This window comes from Rhododendron vialii, chromosome 4a (assembly GCF_030253575.1).
Source record: "Rhododendron vialii isolate Sample 1 chromosome 4a, ASM3025357v1".
Classification (NCBI taxonomy): Eukaryota; Viridiplantae; Streptophyta; class Magnoliopsida; order Ericales; family Ericaceae; genus Rhododendron; species Rhododendron vialii.
In genome coordinates this window covers 42,039,000-42,060,990 of record NC_080560.1, presented here as the reverse complement: position 1 = coordinate 42,060,990, position 21,991 = coordinate 42,039,000, and the positions used below count along the sequence as shown (strand labels likewise).

Here is a 21,991-nt window from a genome sequence, read left to right as displayed (position 1 = left end):
AAAAAAACACTAATATCATAAACTAGGCAGCCATCTCCTTCAAGTACCCCCAATTCTTCATCCGCAGAGATGTTCTTTATTTGAAGCTTACGTCTTTTCTGAGTTTATTACCCTTTTGCTCCCAACAGTGAACACATACCTGTAAGTATAGAACTATTCAAAGTAACACAATAGATATAGTAAAAATTATTAACTAGAAAAACAACTTTTAAGCAGCAGAATGTTAGCAAACAGTCCAAACATGAAATAAAAATTGCAGTTAGAAAAAGAAGAATATGATGGATAATTGTCAGCAAAATCTAAGTCCTCCGCATATCAAAATCTAATCAAGCCAACGTGCACTGATCTCATTGTTTAAGTCTTAGCTAGTCTCACTTGGACTTCATTAAACAAGTCAAGACATATATGATCTAGGACCCATATGCATGCCAATCAAGAAATGAGTAGCAGATAAGGAGAACCAAGAACAATATCAGAAGCAGCCATACCAAGACCAGTTGGCGAACAACCTATACAAATCATGCGCACTTGTGGAACATAACTATTAATGTGAGAAAACTATGTAAAAAGCTGAAACTTTAACCACACACATTTAACTACCAACCGAGCCACTTAGCTATTCAAACACATACATTATTGATCAATGGTGGCAGACAATGAGCATAGTGCTCATGCAAAAGATAAATGAAATTTACCCACAAACTACAATCAATGGCTCAAAGTTTTAATTACTCCGAAGTAAACGAAAACAAGAAGCAGGGGAACGAGCTCGAATCATTCCCATAATTATTATTAGCTAGCCCTTAAACTAAGATAATTGAGGGAAGAAAATCTATACATGAGACGTTGAGCATAGTCCTTTAATATAACCAATGGAGTAGCTGGAGGGACCAACTTCTCAAACAAAAATCAATCTTGAGGAAATCAATCTAAGTAAAGAGACCTTAATAAGAAGAATAAAATTCTCACGAAATCGGTAACACTAATCATCCCCATTAACCAAATGGGTTAGAATTTTGTGTGCGTGTCGACATATATACACACAGTGGGCGAGAGCAGATCACATTAACCAATTGGGATATGGTCACTCACTATCATCATTGTTAAGCCAATGTCACAAATTAAACACAGTTCGCAAACTAACCTCTATTACAAGAAAAGCACTGAGAACTGATGCTTCTCATGTCAGAAGCCGTAAATGCATGTCTACGATGTGTTGGAGGGTCATCAGCATCTTTCATAGCCCTGCAAGATTAGACACATAAATCACATATTAAGGCAAGTAAAGAAAACCGTTCAAATCTTTTTCTTCTTCCCAGCTGTATGTTGTAACAACTATCCACCATACCTTGATCTTATAAATAACATTAAGGCAAGTAAAGAAAATGGACGTTATTCGTGATGGACCTCTTGAAAGCCTAATCAAAGAATGCAGAAATAAGGAGAAAAAGAAATTGTTTCACGCTCGTACATAACTGTTCAAAGGAACACAATCAATCATCGCAACATGATTAAATAGTTCAAAGTACATATCTATAGATCCATAGAGGCACAGACCCTTTTGGGAAGTTCTTATGACTGTGAATGGGAAGTTCTTGCTGGATTTGCTAAGAAAGATAGGATGTGGGGACAAATGGTGAAGCTGGGTTGGGGAATGCATCTCCACAGTTTCAATGTCAGCCCTAATCAATGATTCTCCTACTCAGGAGTTTAAAACTCAGGGGTCTAAGGCAGGGAGATCCCTTATCCCTTTTCCTCTTTAATGTGGTGGTGGAAGCCCTCAACATCTTATTTGAAAGGGCCAAAAGTTAAACAATAATGAGCAAAAGGTGGAAGCTTTAGCAAATCTGTTTGAATGCATGAAAGGGGACCTTCCAATGAAATATCTGGGTATGCCTTGGGAGCAAATCCCAGGAGAACTAAGACTTAATTGGCAACCAATTGTGGATAGAGTCTCCAAAAAACATGCCATTTGGAAAGCTAGATACATTTCTATCGGAGGGAGGATCACTCTTATTAGTTGATAGCATTTTTTGAGACATGATGACAAAACTGGATGAACAATTAAACAAAATAATCTTCATCACCAATCTCATCACTTATGACGAGATAAGTGAGAAACCAAAAACCTTGTTTTTTCTCCCTCTTTTCTTTCACAGTCCTAATGGCCTGTTAATCACTAGAACTACAATAACAGTGCCATCTTACCTGTGACCAAGTTAATGAGTATCCAGGGGCTAGGAGGGATATATTGGCCCCTCCTGATTTATGGCCTGGAGAGAAAATGCGAAGGTATAATGTGGTTTGAGAAGATCCCCCGCTCCTTCCAATACACTAGTGTTTACTAGAGGCATGGTTATGTCTGTTTCCACACATATTTCAATCTTGTTCAACCAGTTCTGGTTTAGATTTTGTTATTGCTCCCTTCAATATAACTTTCTCTTTCATTTTCACGATTATTTGTGTCATCCAACATTTATCTTATAAGTGATTCTATTTTATAATAACACAAAGTTCTGGGGCCAAACTAATTTTTATTAAAAATTAGGATAGACAAGCTTTTCAAATGTTTAAACCACGTGCAAATCGGAGTTCGAGAGTGTCTATGGCAAGACCGCAAAGTTTGGTCAGGTTTGATATATCGAGGATGCGCCCGGGGCGCAACGAAGTGCGCCTAGGACGCATGGTAATACGCCTGAGGCACATTAAAAATCCACAAATTGCTCAAACTTTGCGGATTTGTCGCGGACACTCTCGAACTCCGATTTTCGCAGGGTTTGAACCGTTAGAAAGCTCATTGAGTCTAGTTTCAAGCCCAAGTAGTTTGGATTTTAAATTAATTGTACACCAAAAGATATGACCAATTTACCCTCAATGACTTAGAAAATAAATTATTTTGGTAAAACGCTTGCATCTTTCTCATTTTGAATCGGATAAAGACATATTATATGTCGATAATGAGGATTTTCAAAGATCTAAAAGGTGATGAAATTTGATTATGAAAATAATGAAATTTAGTTTGTGAAAAATGGGTAGTAAGCAAAACACTACAAAGATTATCGAAACACTAACACCCAGGCCTCTACTCACTGCAACACAACTCCTCCATCGTCAAAATTTCAACACCTACACCACCGACGTCATTTCACCACCACTACCCCCACACTTCTACTCTGCTACCACCATTGGCACCAGACCTCAACGCATTCCCACCTTGTGGTCAGTGGTAGGATACCTTTCACGTACCTTGTGGTAGCAGAGAAGGGTTCTTTGTACTGGGGGATACACTAAAGCGAACTAAAGTTCATGGATAAGGTCCTCCTCATGGTCAGTTGTTTTTTCTTCTGATAAACTGGCGGATGGTTTCAAAATTCCTTTAGGAGTTCATAGTGGTATGCGCCTAGGACCGTAAAACCAATCAAACACAAGCACAAGCACAAGAGATATATGTGGTACCCCAAATTCGAGTACATCCACAGGGGCAGCAGATTTGTATTATCAATGGATTACAAATGTGTCTCTCACACTCACACTCAGCCTCAACACTCTCTGTATTGGTTCTTCTCTGATGCCAATAACTAGAGCCCAAGGGGCTGCTTTTATAGGCCAAATGAGAGACCTGTTTCCAATCACGCTTGGCGACACCATTACGCCAAATAAGGTTGAAGATGGCTGAGATGATATCTGAGGAGGGTAAGGGAGACTACCGTAGGCTCAACCGGCTGAAAGGGAGAGTTTGTTTGCTAAGGTGAAAGGCCAATTTGTGGATGGGAGGGGAGCCACAGCTTGCCGTCCCAAGTCAACACATATTGAGCAACTTCTTAATTTCTTTCATCTCCCTATTCAATTCAACCACCAAATTCCCTCCCAACATTACTTGCAAAATACCAGGACATGTAAAATTTCAGTACTGCACATCTTACAGTGTACTGGTCTTATTTATACCAAATCCTCCCCAAATTCTCTCAAAACATTATTTGCAAAATACTAGAACACCGAAAATTTCAGCCAACTGAGGTTGCTTTCTCATCTTACAATATGCCGGCCTTATTCATATCAAATCGCCACAAAGTTCTCTCGGAACATAACTTGCAAAATACGAGAACACGAAAAATTCTGGCCAATGAAGGGATGTTTCTGCGTCTTGTGATATACGAGCCTCATTTATATCAAATCTCCATACTGCAGAAATTTTATTACCAGTGACAAACAAGACACAAGGTGGCCAGAAATAAAAGTACACTACATAGTTTTCAGGATGTTCTTTTGACATACTGATGCAACTAGTATAACACAAATGATAGGATCTTCACTCCGGCGAACCATAGGCCTCAAAAATTGATTTAGCCATTGATGTTGATCTTCCTGATGAGGATGTGGCTGCGGTAGCGGCTTCTTCTTTTTTCGCCCGTAGTATGCTTCCAAAATATCAAATCCTTCCATTCCAATCTTAACAAGGTCTGCTTGTCGTGCCATGGAAAAAATCTCATTCACGTTTGTCGCCGGTGTGATTTGCGCCATGGTGGAGGTGGTTGTGAGAGGGTGAAATTAAAAATTAAGCAATTTTTGTGCGCTTTGATAAGTGTGGAAAGTCCTATCAACTCTCCGGGGTTCTTAAGAAATGAACGAGTACCTTAGAACTAGGAATAAGAGTACCAAATGAAACTTAGAATGAGGGGAATGGAGCGAAAACGTGTTTTAACATTAGTGGCTCAGACGATCTTTGAGTTGGTCTTCTTCCGACCAACTTTTCATAAACCAAAGTCTATTATTTTCATGGTTCAATTCCACCATCTTGTAGTACTTTGAATACCTTCTTTATCGATATAAAATTTGTGCGATTCAAGAATTTTCCCAAATAATTTATTTTTTGACCTATTGAGGGTAAAATCGTCATATCTATTGATATGCAAATAATTTTTGAGCCAAACCAATTTGGTTAGAAATTAGACTTGACAAGCTTTTCAACGGTTCAAACCACGTAAAAATCAGAATTCGGGAGTATCCATGGGAAGACCGCAAAGTTTGATTGGTTTTGAAATTTGAAAGATGCGCCTGGGGCGCATAGAATTGCGCCTGAGACGCAATAAAGCTCCACAATCCGTCAAACTTTGTGAGTTTATCCTAAACACTCCCGAACTCTAATTTTCACAAATTTTGAATCGTTAGAAAGCTTGTGGAGTCTACTTTCTAGCCCAAGTAGTTTGTATCTAAAATTATTTGAACATCAAAATGATATGACTAATTTACCCTCAGTGAGTCGAAAAATAAATCATTTCTGTAAGACGCTCGCATTTCCCTCATTTTAGATGGGATAAAGACCTATTATACATAGATAAAGAGGATTTTCAAAGTACTAAAAGATAGTGGAATTTAACGATGAAAATAATAAAATTTAGTTTGTGAAGAGTTGGTAGTAAGCAGACCACTACGAAGGTCATTGGAGCACTACCACCCCTCAACCACTAACACTGTCCTTGTAACAACACCCCTCCGCCACCATCACTTCATCGTCACTATTACCACACTTGCACTCTTCTAGCACCATTGGCATCACACCTGAACCCTACCACATCCCTTTTCATTTAACCATTACCACCAACTCCACCGCTTCAAACGCCTCACACCTCCACATGCAACTCGACCACCATTACCTCCATCATTTAACTACCACCCCTCTGCTCCACCACCACAAATACTATTACTTCACCACCACCACCGGCGTTATTTTGCCACTAGTACCAACACAAACACAAAAATTCAGAATAAGGATTGAGAACATTCTTGATGTTTCAATTGACCACCACCATATTTTCAAGTATGACTACTAGTGCCACCACTTGAGAGCTCCCCTTCCCCGCAATTAGCTCCCCTCCCTCCGGCTGAGGGCTTTCCATCTCTTATGTGAGTTGTTTTCCTTTTTCTTTTCTTCCTCCCTTCTCTTGTCTAAGATCTCCTCTTCCCTGCCTCCACTTCATAAGATTCTCGGCCTCTCCTCCACCCCATCGCATCCCGTCCACACATGAATTGCCTCTCTTCCAGTGACCATTGTGCTCTTCCAATCGTACGTCTTCTCCCATCGTTCTTGAAATCAAATTTGGACACACAAGATTGATTCTTTTTGGAAAATTTTAGGCGTTGCAAGTTGCACGCAATCATCGTTTCATGTAGTATAGCGTTGTAAATATATAGCGTCGTGCTTTGTCTTCCATACACCAATAAAAGATTAGTGAAAATAATTGATGATAAGATCAGGAAACAATTAAAAGTAAAACAATTCCAAACTCCATACCCAACTTTCCTTGTGCAAAGCGAGAATTGTGATTTGCCTTTTTCCTGAAATAATCTCGCTTCACTTGTCGCTCTCTCAAAGTATTTTATCGCGAAAGGTGACTATGCATTGCTATTTGGATAAATTGCTTTCAGTACGTACTCTTCAAAATGGAAAATAGATAGGAGATGGGATGAAAGTACTCGATCTAATGGCCCGTTTGTATTATTCTGTATCAGCATCAAATTGAACTGGACATTCAACGTGATCAAATAAGTGTATCATTAAAAATATTTAGACACTGGTTAAACGTGTGTACATAATTAAGGGAGACTTAAAAGAATCATCCTCAGAACCCATTCTTCGTAAGTTTTCATCGTGCTCAATTTTGGCACTTATATTTTCATCATCACTCTTTTTTAATCCCAAAACTGTCCTTATATATATATGAGTGATGCTATATAGGTACCGACCCCGTCGGTACCGAAATCGTAGGGACGGCCGTGCCGGGCAGTCTCCGGCCACCGGACGGCCGATCCGAGCCGTCCAAAAATTCTATAAAAAAAACGAGGGGGCCCTCGCGGGAATCAACGGCATCCGAGGTGTGTAAAGTGCTTGATCCGAGCACTCTTTTTTCGTGTATATATATATATATATATATATTCGCGTGTATATATGTATATTCCCGTGAATATACATATATACACGAAAAAGGGTGTTCGGATCAAGCACCTTACACACCTCGGATGCTGTTGATTCCCGCGCAGGCCCCCTCGTTTTTTTTTTTATAGAATTTTTGGACGGCTCGGATCAGCCGTCAGGTGGCCGAAGACGGCCCGGCCCGGCCGTCCCTACGATTTCGATACCGACCCCGTCGGTACCAATATCATTTCTGTATATATATATATCACCGAAATTTGGGATGAAATTCAAAGATTTCAAGTCCCAGCAATGAATTAGGCCCATGAATTACGCCTCCCATTGCAATCTGATCCCCACAAAATGGAAAACCCATTAGAAATTTGAATATTTCTGAAATTGATTTTGGAATCCATAAAAGGCCACCCCGTCGCCCATCACCACCACAAAATCCGTCCCCATCCCCACTGCGCATCCCCGTCACCATCCCTCGCATCCTCGTCTTTGTACGCCGCATCCAAGTCATCGTCCTCCATCCCACCCTCCACCAGAAGCTTTGTGGCACGCCAGGGGATATGGTGGTTCTGACTTCGTCGATGGCGATGCAACAGTCGTTGTTTTCTGGGAGATGGAGTTGGACGCTAAAGCTGGAGGTGGAGAGTTTTGCCTTATCGGAGAACAGGAATAGCTTTGTTGCTGTGAGATGCATTTAGCATTAGAGAAAGGATTCGGTGCTTTTAGAGGGATTTAACACTAGGGAAAGGATTGGGTGTGAGTATGTCTTTGGTTTGTTTGTGGTGATCTAATTCTTATGTTTTCATGGATAAGAATTGTATTACGTGCTTCTGTGTTGGTGATAAAGTGGCAATATTTTATGAAATTAACATGATAAATTGACCATATTTTTACATGTATTAATCATGTTAAAATGCTCACATATTAACCAAAAAGGTTATATTTTTAATTGATCTTATTCCATGAAATATGGTTAAATTACCATCAAAATATGTGTTATCGTGATCAGCGTTTCATAGTTAAATTACCATGTCGATTTCAATATTTTATGACTATTCGTAATCTAGCTTGAAACCAATTTAATAAACATGACATAATCAATCATATTAAAATTACCAAAAAATCATGAATTATGATTGTTTCGATGCGATTTAATTTGAAATATAAAAGTAATAGGATAAAAAAAATAAAAGTAATCAATCATATTTAAATTTACCAAATCCCACTAAATTAGGAAAACAATCCAATCCAATCCCACTAAATTGGAAAAATAATCCAATCAAATCCCACTAAATTAGGAAAACATTAAACATAATATATTTATATCATAGTGAAAAGGGTAAGAAAAGTAATTCACACACTAAGAAGATAAAAACATAAGCATGAAAAAAGGGCATGATAAATTCTTACATAGCATGGATAAAAATGATGAATATTTTAATATTCCCATAATTAAAGGACCGAAGTGTAGAATATGCAATATCATGGGGCTGTATGGTATTAATTAATTCGATCACTATAAATCCGATAGACATGTAAATTCAGTAAGACTATATAATCCATTTCATTAGTCTCGTTATACAAACAGACATTGAGATGGATATGAGTCAATCTTAAAGGCCTTAGTCCAAGATATATTAGGGAATGATTTTGCACTCCATCTGAAACATTGTTATCATGTATTGATCTCTATTCCTCCTGGAATATGTTTTTTATAGGCTGTATATTCGGTTAGTATTTTTTCTATTTCAAGCTAAGTTATCAAAAAAAAAAAGAAAAGAAAGAACAGACATAATAGTAAAATCGAGGAAAATGATTTTCGCACTCCATTTATTTTCATCTCCTTTCCACCCTTTTTATTCCTTAATTTGGCAGCATTAGAAAAATTTACCAGAAAGCTTGCCACCTGCATTCTATGTTTACTATGAGCAACCTTCTCTCCCCCTCTCTCTCTCTCTCTCTCTCTCAGAACTGCTACAGAGGTATGAGGGGCACATCAGTTGTGCTACACCTCAGTCACATCCCTCTCACATATAGGTGGGGCCCGTTCAAGTGGGACCCATCTATATATGAGAGTGGTGTGGCTGAAATGTGACCACAACTGATGTACCTCTAGCATTTTTTGTTTCTACGTACATGCACTTCCTTTTTTACTATTCCCTTAGGTCCACTTTGTTTGTCCTATGATATTCAAATATATTTGTCCAATTGGAAATTGACTTTATGTAAATTCCATTAATGTCCTTTATCATTAAAAAAAATTTGTGCATTGGAAAATGTGCACCATCACTTAACGTTAAACAAGTGAAGATTATTCTTGAAAAAGTTTTTCAACAATAATTACTGTGTTCCCTTAAATTTAGAATTCAAAAAACGGACAGACAAATTTATACACGGATACGGAGAAAGTATTTTCACTATTTTGTAGCTGACAGGCGTGGATAGTAAAAAAAGGGCAGTGCGACAATCGTTCTCCTAAAACTCTACTGTATAATCCAACTGCCAAAATCACAATCCCCCCAACCACCTCTGTACTTTCGGAAAATCAAATACATACATATCGTTCTCTCTCTCTCTCTCTCTCTCTCTCTGCTATTGCCCTAGATCTTGTCCTTCTTGTATCTTTTGTTTGTAAAATCGCTGGTGATTGATAAGGCGTATGGCGAGCCGTACTTGTGACCTTGTCGAACGAGTCCACCCAGCTCAACAGTTCGATATCGATGCGTTGCTTCGTTACTCCTCTGCTAACGTCCACGGCTTCCCTCTCTCTCCCTCCGAATTCTCCGTCTCCCAGGTTTCGATCATCTCTCCAATGCATCTGTGTGCGTGTGTAAACACTACTCCCTCCGTCCCAAATTGCTTGCTTAATGCAAAAAGTCGTGTTATTTTGACCTCCAAGAAACTGAACTTGATTCGGAGATTAATTTTTCGAACATTTTTGCACCGTTGAGAAGAAGAATTATGGTTTCAAATTTAGTTTAAAGGATTTGGTATTGAAACACTCTGCGGAACTGAAAGTTGATTAATTGAGCCTAAATCAACTCTTTTCGCCTAGTTGAGGCGGGAAGACTGATTGAAATTTTCTTTCTTTTGCTTCTCCTTGATTTTCTCAGGGATCGAACAAATCCGTTCGGTCCATCTATGTATTATTTTATTCATGTTCTTAGTCTAGTTGCTGTGTAAATTGAGGAGAGTGAAGAAAGAAATGTGATGTTGAATTGAGTTTTTCAAGGCTTTTGTATAGAAAAGCTCTGTGTAACTGAAACTTGATTAATTGAGCCGAAATCGACTCTGTTAGGATCGAAGCACACACGCACACAATTCACGAGTATCAAACAGTAAAGAAATCGACACAATAATATACGTGGTTCCCCAAAACCGAGTATGTCCACAGGAGCAAGAGAGCAATCTTTCTTATTGATGATCACAGTACATAAGGTTTTACAATAGAGAAATATTTATACCTCCTCTATTCCTACCCTTATAATACCGTACCATACCACTCCCCCAAATTACGGAACGCCTGGGCTCCGTTCCGTTCCGCTTAGCTCCACTCCACTCCACTACCCTCGCAACTGGCCCTTATTGTAGAACTTCTCGGTACCTCTCATGTACGAGCCACAAGTCCTAACAGACTCTTTTCGCTAAGTTAAGGCTGGAAGACCGATTGAAATTTACTTTCATTTGATTTTGCTTGATTCTCTCGGCGTCCAACCTGAGGTTTGTCCAGTCTATCTATGTATACTTTTATGCACGGTTGTAATTGTTGTTTAGTGGCTGAGTAAATGTGGTTGAGTGAAGAAAGAAAAATGATTTTGAATTTAGTCTTAAGGCTTTTGTATTGATAAACTCTGTGGAGCTGAAAAAAATGGATTGAGTTTATGTCAAATCTTTTCGCCAAGTTGAGGTGGGGAGGCAGTGTTCAAAATGTACTTTCTTTAGCCTTTTCTCTTTATTTTCTTGGCGGCCAATCAGAGCAATGTCTAGTTCTGTTGGGTTTGATATTAGCTTTACTACTTTTTGGTTTGAATTGTGATACGGCTTCATTGTAATTCAGTTTGGGCATGGCCAATCGAATCCTACGTTTCTCATAGAAGTCATTTCGGGCTCTTCTGTTAACCGATATGTGCTGAGGAAGAAGCCCCCTGGAAAATTGCTTGCATCTGCCCATGCCGTGGAGAGAGAGTTTCAGGTGTGCTATGTCGACTTGCGTATTTATGTACAACAGATTGGTATCACTGATATTTGTGTGTGCGTATATATGTTCGTGAGCACTTCACATTCACATTATCAATATAGCAGAGTTAAAAGCAACACCACGTGATTTTGGTGATTAGTTGATGTATATATTATTTAATTAATTACCTTTGTTCTGTGCTTGCTTACGTATTGTGTATCAATATGACAGGTTCTCCAGGCATTAGGGGCTCATACACAGGTTCCAGTTCCTAAGGTCTTCTGTTTGTGTAGTGATTCCAGTGTAATCGGAACTCCGTTTTACATCATGGAATACTTGGATGGGCGCATGTTTCTTGATCCTCGACTACCTGTATGAACTTTGACTCTGTTGTGACATGCTCTGATTTCTAAATTGTTTTGTTTCTTTGACATGCCTGAACCATGTTGTTGATTGATTATGCACTCAGTTGTTACTGATCTTTTTATCAGGGTTTGGAAGCTGACAGGAGGAGGGAAGTATATCGTGCAACTGCGGCAGCTTTAGCTTCTCTGCATTCTGCTGATGTGGATGCCATTGGTCTGGGGAAATTTGGGCGTCGGGACAACTACTGTAAGCGACAGGTGTGTGTCATATTCCTAGAGATCACAGTAGTCTCTTATTCTCTTTTCTAAGCCGTCTACCGTGGTATGGCTTGTCTTACTGGGAAAAGGTTTCATAAATGACATTTGAAGATGTTCCGAGAAGGAAAATGCCAGTTGTGGCATTAGTTGTGGGGTCACTAATTTTGGGAGAGCTGAAATTTCAAAGGTCGTCCACGTCTATTTTGAGAGTACTGTGACATCAGAAGGACCAGCAGCTCTCTGTTTAACTTATTTTCTCCATGTAAAGTTTAGAAGTGAAAAAGTGTGATACTGTAATGCCAGAAGTGCTGGTCAACAGCTGAATGGAGGTGTAGCAGCTGAAACTAAAAGGCTGTTATGTTGCTAGGGGTCGATGAAAATGGACCTGGTTCTCGGCTAATAGAACCTCTATTACAACAATCATTTGGTTATGCATGGTATGGCTTTACCGAAAATGCTGTTCATGCATATTTCGATTTTGAGAAAAGTTAATTGGGCTTGGATATGGAGCATACCCCACCCCTGTTTTTTAGTAAATAGATGGACTAGAGCTTCATTGATCTGTGTCAAAAAAATTTGGCATATGAAAGGCTTGATTCCTTCTTTTTAATTCTTATGGGCTAGCTCTATTATTACGAAAATAAGGTTGCGGTCATTGCACTGTACCCACAGTCTCACTTATATATCAAGATTTTGAAGAGGTATTTGGCAGGCAGCTTTACCTTTTGCAAAGAGGCCAATTCCTTAACCCATTGTCAGGCCTATTAGTTTAGAAACCTCATCTTCTTGTTACTATTTTTGGTCAGACAATCGGGTCCCCTACTGGAGATATTTCCTCAGTTTTCCACCCTTCTTTCTCTATTCAATCCACAAGTAGTCAATTTTAATTGGTTATTTCCCCCATTCTGACTTGCATATTTGATTATTTCCAAGTTCTGGATGAATTATCTGACTAATAAAACCTTCTTTTGACAATGGCTTTCAATTTAGTGACGCTTACAGATTTAGGAAGCCTTTTGGATTCGATCTATCTAATATAATACCAACTTTAGGTGGAGAGGTGGGCCAGACAATATATTGCTTCAACTGGTGAGGGCAAGTCTGATAGAAATCTGAAAATGTTAGCACTGGCTGACTGGTTACGACAACATATTCCTGTTGAAGATTCTTTGGGAGAAACATCAGGCCTCGTTCATGGCGATTTTCGGGTTGATAATCTTGTATTCCATCCCACTGAGGTGAAGTGCTTCAAAATTTGCTAGTTACTTTCTGGCCGACTTAGTTTTAGTTGACATAATGCATAACATTCTACAAATCATGAAGTTTAAGATTAATTGCTTGCTTAAAAGGAAAATAGATTTACTTATGTTAGTGTTTGATCTGCCATTAAAAATTTAAAATGGCTAAATAATTGTTCCCTAATCCCAATTGGCTAAAGAAGTTCATGTCTAAATAAGTGTACTAGTCCTAAATAGCTAAAGAGATTTGATCCACATCTAATCACATATTGTTGATTGTGCAGGACAAAGTGATTGGCATTCTTGACTGGGAGTTATCCACCCTTGGTAACCAAATGTGTGATGTTGCATACAGCTGCATGGTACTGTTGGCATCCAATCTCAAGTCTCTCTATTTGTGATGAAAGGAAATTAAATTTTTTGACTTGAAGCCGCGGAAACATGTTATCATATTCCTTCTGATTTTGCAATTGTTTTGATTGTTATCCTGCTTTGCATTTACATTTAGAGATTCAACATTTGGAATTTAACTTTCCCTCAACCTCCCCACCCCTTCACCCCCTCAAAAATTAGAGAAAAAGGAGAATATGAGAAAACAAACGAAGGAGCTTAGATGAATCCTTACGTTCCCCAGTTGATTGGTACTTATCTTTTAATTTTCTTTTAATCCTTTATTGGCAGCCGTACATTGTGGATGCTGGGCTTGGTAAAGTGCAACAGGATGAAGGGCTTGAAGCTACTGGCATACCTGAAGGAATTCCTACACAGTCAGAATTCCTGGCAGATTATTGCTCTGCAGCTGTAAGATCCATATTAAATGTTAGGTGGTATAGTTATTGTTAGAGCATCCAACTCAAAACTATTTGGCAATGAGTGGAGAGGCCACCCAGGCTCATATTCATATACTAGTTTTGGAGGATACGATTAACCAATGTGGGACAAGCACTAACAGTTATATTTACTACCTTTGCAATAATACATCATAGAAAAACAAGCATATTCATATGCACAATATAAAGTGTTCCACTGACGATATTTTGAATATTTAAACGAAACATCAAAGAATAATATAAAATAAAAAGGATGTTCTGAGAGACGATTCAATATATACATGAACAAAACATCAAAGAACAATATGAAAGTGGAAAGGATATTCTGAGAGAGGATGTGGTATGTGTTGTGTGTCACGCCCCAAAAATGAGAAGTGACCGGCCGTGAACCATAAGGCTAATCCATGGAACACGTAGCCTAAATAAATCAAAGTAACCGAAAATCAAATGATCGCTTTTCATTATTAATCAAATCAAAGGCCAAAAATGTCTCATCATAAACATGGGACACAATCATCCCATGAACCAAACAATATCCAATAATCCAACAATAATTAAAAGAATTTGTTATCTGACAATTGTTTCAAATGCAGAAGCGATTTTTAAAATAAAACTAGAATGAGACACCCTAAGGAGGTCAACAAAAGAAAATCCCCAAGATGCCGCCAGAGTCTTTGCCTAACTCCCCAACTTGCCTGAAAGAGAAGTTGGAATAAATCCGTCAGCTGACAAGCTCAGTGAATAGCAAGTATATATATTAAATAAAGTTGAAAGCAGGGATGAAAATAATTTACCATTAAACATAATTTGGCATACAGGTGAATAATAAAATAACCAATTAATCTAATAAACGATTCATCCAATAAATCTTAATGGTGATTACAATCCAACCTCCAACAACAATGGGGAACCACAACAAAATCAATAGTACCATTGCCAGTGAATAAATATCTCAAAATTGGATCCAATATCGAATCTTAGAGTCACCACGAGTAGGCAGCCCGTGGAACTTTTCCCAAAGAACGATCCGGTCAATAACAACCGTTGAGCATTAGGGTCACCGGCCTAATCCGGTCTCTTCCCTAATGGCCAGAGTCACCTGCACACAGAGGATTAATTTCCCTGGACTTCCAAAAATATGTTCCCATCAATATCCACAAAGTTCTCACCAAAAGATTATTCGAACAAGAAATGATTTCACCGATACCGCATGCCAATTTAATAGAACAACTTATAAACATATTTCTGAAAGAAATACTTTTAAGGGACATAAGGATCTTTCGAAAATACATAACATACTTAACTACTCACCTGCGTCCAAACGTAATGTAACAGAACAACGCGAAATGAGGTTAACCTGAACAAAAGGATAATGCGACATAATTAACTAAAATAGATATAACACTAACCATGAAACTGGCAAGGGAATTAAAAATGTACCAATAAACTACCCACCCCAATCTAAGATACTAACTAAATCAGTACCTAGCCAAAACTATAAAATCCAACTTTGATTTCCAATTCTCAGCAATATGTCTCCCACGTAGCCATGCGCCACCTGTTCCCATTCCCATTCCCAAACTTTTATCAAATAGGCTTTGTTCGCATAGGAATTACTACATAATCTACTCATCAATAGCACTTCCGCCACATGCAGAACTAGTATTACTATTCCCTTGAATCTCCAACACTACCAATTCCAACAACACCAGATCAATGTGCCGTCTCACTTTATAAAACCATAATAGCATATGCACACCACCTGCCGAGATATCTCTCTCTCTTGGACACCAAATATCACCATTCACATAAAGTCCATGTGGCACAAACATCTTTCGAATCCACCAAAGCCTTACAAAGGACAAACTCCAAACCCCCAAAAAAAATGTGTTTATTCATATACTATCAATTGGTGGAATAAGAGACTTAAGAAGATAGAAGTGAAAGGATTACCAGAGCACAAGATGTCAAGAATTGCTATGGCTATGGCTGCTTCGGTTCTTCTCTCTCCCGTCCTCTCTCTCTCTCGATCCAACGATATACTCTAATATAAAACCCTAGTCTCCTATAACCCATGTTCTGTCCTAAATTATAGCTAATTGGTTAATTAACGTATAAATCCAATTGATATAGACTAACTAATGAAATTAATAATTATACCTGCACCCTCGAACTAATAATAATGCATATAGTAACTATATTGCGCAGAAAAGAAAATTGGCAATTAGGACCCATACCATAAAACTCCCAATTAATAAATGGCCAAAATAATTAATAAGATAAATAAAATTTCTAGGCCGTAACATTGTGTTAGTTGCGACGAATTAGATTTTGCATAATGGATTTCCTGTTTTGATATCTGTTGAATTTAGGACTAATAGCTATTTGAAAAAATTTGAACATTTTAAAGAGATGAACCTAAATAGAGTAAAAATAAACATGATTTTACTTCTCTCTCGAATATGTAGACTGGCTGGATCTACTCCCTTGAATCTGCATAGTTGCTGAAGTGCAGTAGTGGCCAAATTAGCTTTTTTGTATTTGGTTTCCATCCATATTTTGTTTGCTGTTGTATACTTTCCCTTCAAAGGACTTATTTTTACTGGCATCGTAATGTAGAGAAAGCCGTGGCCTCTAGCCCAGTGGAAGTTCTATGTTGCCTTTTCTTTGTTCCGTGGGGCATCAATCTATGCAGGCGTGCATAGTAGATGGATTATGGTATTTCCGGCCAAACAACTCTTGCACTTATGAAAGTTAAAATATGTTGGCGCAATGTTTTGTCAGAGGGGTACGACATACAATTTTATTTGTCATAAATTGCAGGGTAATGCTTCAGGAGGTGAACGTGCACAACGTGCAGGGAGAAAAGCTAATCTTCTTGTGGAAACAGCATGGTCATTTATTGGACGGAAATCAGTGCTTCCTCAGCATCCACCTTCTTGTATAAGTTCGCACCTTTTTTGTTTTTTAAGTATATAAAGTGAATCTCATATTTGTTGTAGCTTATGGGAACTCGTTTTCCTTTTATTGCTCTTTAGTATTAAAATGCAGTAAAGGTTGGAATTTCAGGAAATGTGAATGAAAATTCCACCAATCAATATGCTAAGCATTTTTAGGATTGTATCTGATGTTTCATGTAGTGTATGATTGCATATAGTGGTCTTCCTCTTGATTTTCCTATTTAGTTATCACCCAAAACTTTGCTAATGTGTTGTTTTTACTCTAAATTATTCAGATGCAACTGGGCAAGATCCTTTGGAGCGGTTAGAAAATGAGAGCAACCATTTAAACGAAGGGGGAAAATTTGTTCCTAGTAAGAAGGTTCTGGAATTGAGAATGAGGTTAATTAATTTCATGGAAGATCACATATACCCCATGGAAAATGAGTTCTACAAACTTGCTCAGTCTACCATGCGCTGGACAGTTCACCCAGAGGAGGAGAACTTAAAGGAGTTAGCAAAGAGAGACGGCTTATGGAATTTATTTATACCCGTATGTATTTGCTTCTATAGTTCCATTTTATCATCTCTCTGTGTTATCTTTGTGCTCCTTTTTGGTCATCAAGTGTAACTGCATGCTCTTCTAATGAGGGTGTAGTATTGAACTTATGGAAATTTGGGTTCTTTTCCAAAGCATATTAATTACCCCTTTGCATGTTTTCCCCCTGCAGTTTGATAGTGCTGCTAGAGCAAAAGAACTACTGTTTGGTGGAAGAAATGAATCTCCAATAAACGAGTCATGGGATTGCTTTTTGGGTGCTGGCCTCTCGAACCTTGAATATGGATACCTGTGTGAGATCATGGGTCGTTCTGTTTGGGCTCCTCAGGTGTTCAACTGCGGGGCACCTGACACTGGGAATATGGAGGTAAGTGTCCAGAAAACTTGTTAAGATTGTGTGACAATAGAAAATTGGTACCTCCAGGGTATTGGCTTTCCACTTCACTCTGAAAGTAAAGAATTTCCTTCTTTTGGTTTATGCAAATGCCAAGTACCAATGGCCCAGATCGTAGAGTTGTCAGTTTGTCACTAAAATAGATTCGCCCCAAAAGTTTCAGAGTAGGGGTAAGTACTGGATGGTAGTTGCTTGTGCAAGCGTACAGAAACGAGAGATAACAACTACATAAGTTTTAAATTGTTTAATTGTAATTACTGTGCTATGATAGCTTATGCATTGGCTTCATGTATTTTATTTGATCTGATTCTGATGCATAACTTATTTAAATATTTAGGTGCTTTTGCGGTATGGGAACAAAGAGCAGCTTCAAGAATGGCTTATTCCATTGCTTGAGGGGAAGATTAGGTCTGGTTTTGCAATGACAGAACCTCAAGTTGCATCTTCTGATGCAACCAATATAGAGTGCTCAATCAAAAGGTAGTTCATGGCTTCTACTTTTGAAATCACATATCGATACTATTCAGGCAAAATAGTTAAAAAATTAACTTATCCAGCTGCAACCCTAGTATGATTTCAGAAAGGGAAAATGATGTCGTGAATAGTGGTGCTTTGGTTTTCCTAATACAAGGGAACGACAGCCCTTCTAGTGTCACATCAGTTTTGATGGAGCACCAGGAATAATGCTTCTTTTTCCTGAGCAAGTCTATTTATATTTGCAATGTTTGAATCCTTTAGACCAGTTTTGATTTTCTTGGGGATGTTGGTGCTGCATGGCATTTCGAATTGTAACACATGCTTATATATATTTTGGTTGACCGTTTATGGTAAATGTAGATTTATGACCAACTGTGTTTCCTCTTACAGAGAAGGGGACTCATATGTCATCAATGGGAAGAAGTGGTGGACAAGCGGAGCGATGGATCCTAGGTGCAAACTTCTGATAGTAATGGTTAGTCCTTAGTTGGTTATAACAGAAACAGTTGATTCTACAATTTCTACTGATAGCTGGTGGAGTTAAGGTGATTTGAACAATATGTAGGGGAAAACGGACTTCACAGGCCCTAAGCATAAGCAACAATCTATGATCTTAGTCGATATTCACACACCCGGTATTCACGTTAAGAGACCGCTCATGGTATTTGGCTTTGATGATGCGCCTCATGGGCATGCAGAAATACTTTTTGAGAATGTACGTGTGCCAGCCAAAAATATTCTGTTGGGAGAAGGGCGTGGCTTTGAGATTGCTCAGGTAAATCGTTCAATTATGCTTTCTGAAGAGTTTGTTGGTTATCTGACTAGGACAATAAGGTTGATTATTGTATTGATTGTCATCCATAAAAGTACAGATTTCTATTTCTAAAGAGGCTGAACAAGCACATTGAAAACACGGGATGTCTTACTCTGTGTATTGGGTGTATTGGATGTTGCTACTATTTTACATCTCACTGTCTCCGTGTATCCTCATAGGGTCGGTTGGGCCCTGGAAGGTTGCACCATTGCCTGCGACTGATCGGCGCAGCTGAGCGTGGCATGCAGATGATGGTCCAAAGAGCTCTTAAAAGGAGGACATTTGGGAAATTGATCGCCGAGCATGGTTCGTTCCTTTCTGATATTGCCAAGGTAATTTTCACGTGAAAATGCTCTTCTTTTTGTGGTACCTTGCATCCAACTTCTTATTAGAATGCTCCATAAAAACTTAGCTTAATTCAGTATAAGTCACTATAAGTCTACCATAGCCTTTTAGAAAACCTTCTTGTTGTTTATCAAAATGTTAATGCCGCATAAAGGAAAATTAGGAAGCGATCATCACATATGGCTGTTTAGTCTCTATTTGTAGGGTTCCCACCTGAAAAACTAACGAAAATAGTTGAAGGTTTCTTCAGTTTTTAACAAAGACTTGCTATTTCAGTGTCGAATAAATCTGGAGCAAACCAGATTGTTGGTTCTGGAAGCCGCAGACCAGCTTGATCGACTTGGCAACAAAGAAGCCCGTGGGATCCTAGCAATGGCAAAGGTATGTTTGACATCTAGATTTCAGTTCCTGCACTAGCTTTCTCTTTATTATGGGTCTATAACCACAGGCGATGTCAGTGTATTAGATATGTGGTCTTAACCCCATCAATTTTCAAAAGCTAACTAGCCAACTGGGCATAGGTTTGCACTTGCAAAATTAGGGTCAATCAAGTTCATCATTTGAGAGAAAAGTAATTTTTTTGTTCATCACTTTGGAGCCAAAAAAATTGCAAATCAGGGTTGGCTATTTTGAAATTGTGGAAAATTGGATTATGTGTAAATGCTTTTTTGTGTAACAACGTTTATTATACTTCAGTTTGACTTTGCTGAACTTATAGGATAAATTTTTGAAACACGACAAAGTTCCTATTGCCGCTACTGTCCGTGAGGGAACAATAAAATGATTAACTACGTTTGGGACACAGATGTCCAGTGTTTATGAGTCCCATGTGCATGTGTGAGGTTCACTTGTATCGAATGGCTTGAATTACATTTGCGTCCAGAGTCCAGACATCTGTGTAGTGGCACTGCTCTTATGGGTATGATTATGATTATGATTATGGTTCATGACTATGGTTTCGCAATGCTATGTGCAGGTAGCAGCTCCAAATATGGCTCTGAAAGTGCTTGACATGGCGATGCAAGTGCACGGTGCTGCAGGCTTATCCTCGGATACTATTTTGGCCCATCTCTGGGCAACGGCAAGGACATTGAGACTCGCCGATGGGCCAGATGAAGTCCACTTAGGAACTATAGCCAAACTTGAATTACGAAGAGCCAAGCTTTGAAGATCCAGGAATTGTACTTTTTGTTACTCCCTCCGTCCCTAAATAAGTGTCCGGCGCGCAAAACTAGGCCTTTCAAATATGCATGTTTTTCATTAAAAAATTTAATTTTTTTTCACAATTTAATAGAACTCATTGCTAGCTATTGATTTGTGAAAAAAAATTTATTTTTTTAACGAAACAAATGCATCTTTTTAAAAGCTTAGGTTTGCGTATCGAACACTTATTTAAGGACAGATGGAGTATAAGCAAAAGTTTCTTAACAGAGAAATGGGAAATCGAAAGAGATGAATAAGTCATTGTTGTGGATGAGAATAATGTATTAAGTTATTGTTGTGGTTGGATGATTGTAAGGAGTAACAACAAAATAAAAGGTGGCATTAGTTTCTCTTCCTTATTTGTTTTCTTAGATATTCACTTTTATGTAATCTTTTGCGATCTTCTGGTTAAGGTTCTACTTTTGCTGCTCGTCATCTTGACCAAAACGATGAAAACCGTAGCTTTAAGTTAGTCGTCCTAATAACGGCACGAATTCGAGCTGACGTGATAAAATGACAGGAAAAATAAATGGATCGAATTAAGATCGGGATAGCTCTAATATGGATGCATGATTAGAAACTCACCAATTTGCCATCTATATATGAACATTGATGGAAAAAACATTTCTTTTTCTTTTAGTTCCTTTTATATTTTTGCAAACAAGAGGAGCCAATTATGAAACATAATACTAAGTAAAAACAAATTTTAAAAAAATGGAGACAATAAACGGTATTTGGGCAGTGAATCGAGGAGATTGTTTGCATCAGTGAAATCAGAGGTGAAAAACAAAATAAAACTCTCAAGTATCGATATACTATGTTGTATTGGAAACCGTGTTCCGTTCTCGCGAGTTCAGTATTGGCTTAAGCTCGCGACTTGAAAATGCGATGTGTATTGTGACGAAATTGCGTTCAGGAAACACGCTTTTTGGAAGAAACAGACACGCCCGAGAAACAAGTAAAGCGGGATTGAGTAACGCGAGTTCGGTGGTAAACAGACTTCTCATCTTCAACCTGCGAAGTACAAATTCTCTCTTTTTTGGCAATTTTTAACCTCATTTTCGAATTAATTTAATGATCCGATTCGTCCTTATTGTATAAATTGTCGATTATAATGTTTATTTAAAGTGTGAATTCAATCAAGTACAAAATGGTTATTAATCAAAAAAGAAAGATCCCAAAAAAAAAAAAAAAAAAGTTAGCTGGGCACACTTGATTACAATCCTTGCAAAAGAAGAAGGCTTATCCTCGGTTTTTTGAAATTTTCGACATTAATTTCAAATTATTTTTATGATCCAATTTGTCTACGTTGTAGAACGTATCAATTAAAATGATTTTGTTAGATTTCAAGTTAATCGGATACTTCTTGGTATCTAATCGGAGAAGATATATGTCGAAAAAAATTGGAAAAAAGTGAGTCGGGAACACTTGATTACAACCCGGAAAGACTTTTTCCCTCCGTCGTAG

General features: G+C 38.2%; 1 protein-coding gene across 4 annotated transcripts; it reads left to right on the top strand.

Moving 5' to 3' along the window:
* Window positions 1–9,440: 9,440 nt before the first annotated feature.
* On the top strand, window positions 9,441–20,883 carry LOC131324539 (probable acyl-CoA dehydrogenase IBR3). Of its 4 annotated transcripts, none has more exons than XM_058356522.1 (18): window positions 9,441–9,719; window positions 10,983–11,117; window positions 11,334–11,474; window positions 11,594–11,725; window positions 12,778–12,963; window positions 13,248–13,325; window positions 13,645–13,764; window positions 16,413–16,511; window positions 16,617–16,734; window positions 17,029–17,285; window positions 17,464–17,658; window positions 18,023–18,165; window positions 18,553–18,637; window positions 18,728–18,937; window positions 19,156–19,308; window positions 19,598–19,702; window positions 20,298–20,505; window positions 20,722–20,883. In XM_058356522.1, exons 1-17 carry the CDS (start codon window positions 9,585–9,587, stop codon window positions 20,487–20,489), a joined length of 2,484 nt encoding a protein of 827 aa, XP_058212505.1. In that variant the 5' UTR covers window positions 9,441–9,584; the 3' UTR covers window positions 20,490–20,505; window positions 20,722–20,883. The 4 variants fall into 4 exon arrangements, with proteins under 4 accessions (XP_058212505.1, XP_058212503.1, XP_058212504.1 ...); XM_058356520.1 differs by having other exon boundaries at window positions 9,452–9,719; window positions 16,617–16,740; XM_058356521.1 differs by having other exon boundaries at window positions 9,452–9,719; window positions 16,617–16,740; window positions 20,298–20,516; window positions 20,733–20,883.
* The last annotated feature ends 1,108 nt before the right edge of the window (window positions 20,884–21,991 follow it).

Coding starts and splice junctions, on each gene's coding strand:
- LOC131324539 (XM_058356520.1), top strand. CDS start 9,585: ATGGCGAGCCGTACTTGTGACCTTGTCGAACGAGTCCACCCAGCTCAA. Junction 11,475..11,593: donor TTCTTGATCCTCGACTACCT/GTATGAACTTTG, acceptor TCTTTTTATCAG/GGTTTGGAAGCTGACAGGAG. Junction 18,166..18,552: donor ATAGAGTGCTCAATCAAAAG/GTAGTTCATGGC, acceptor TTCCTCTTACAG/AGAAGGGGACTCATATGTCA.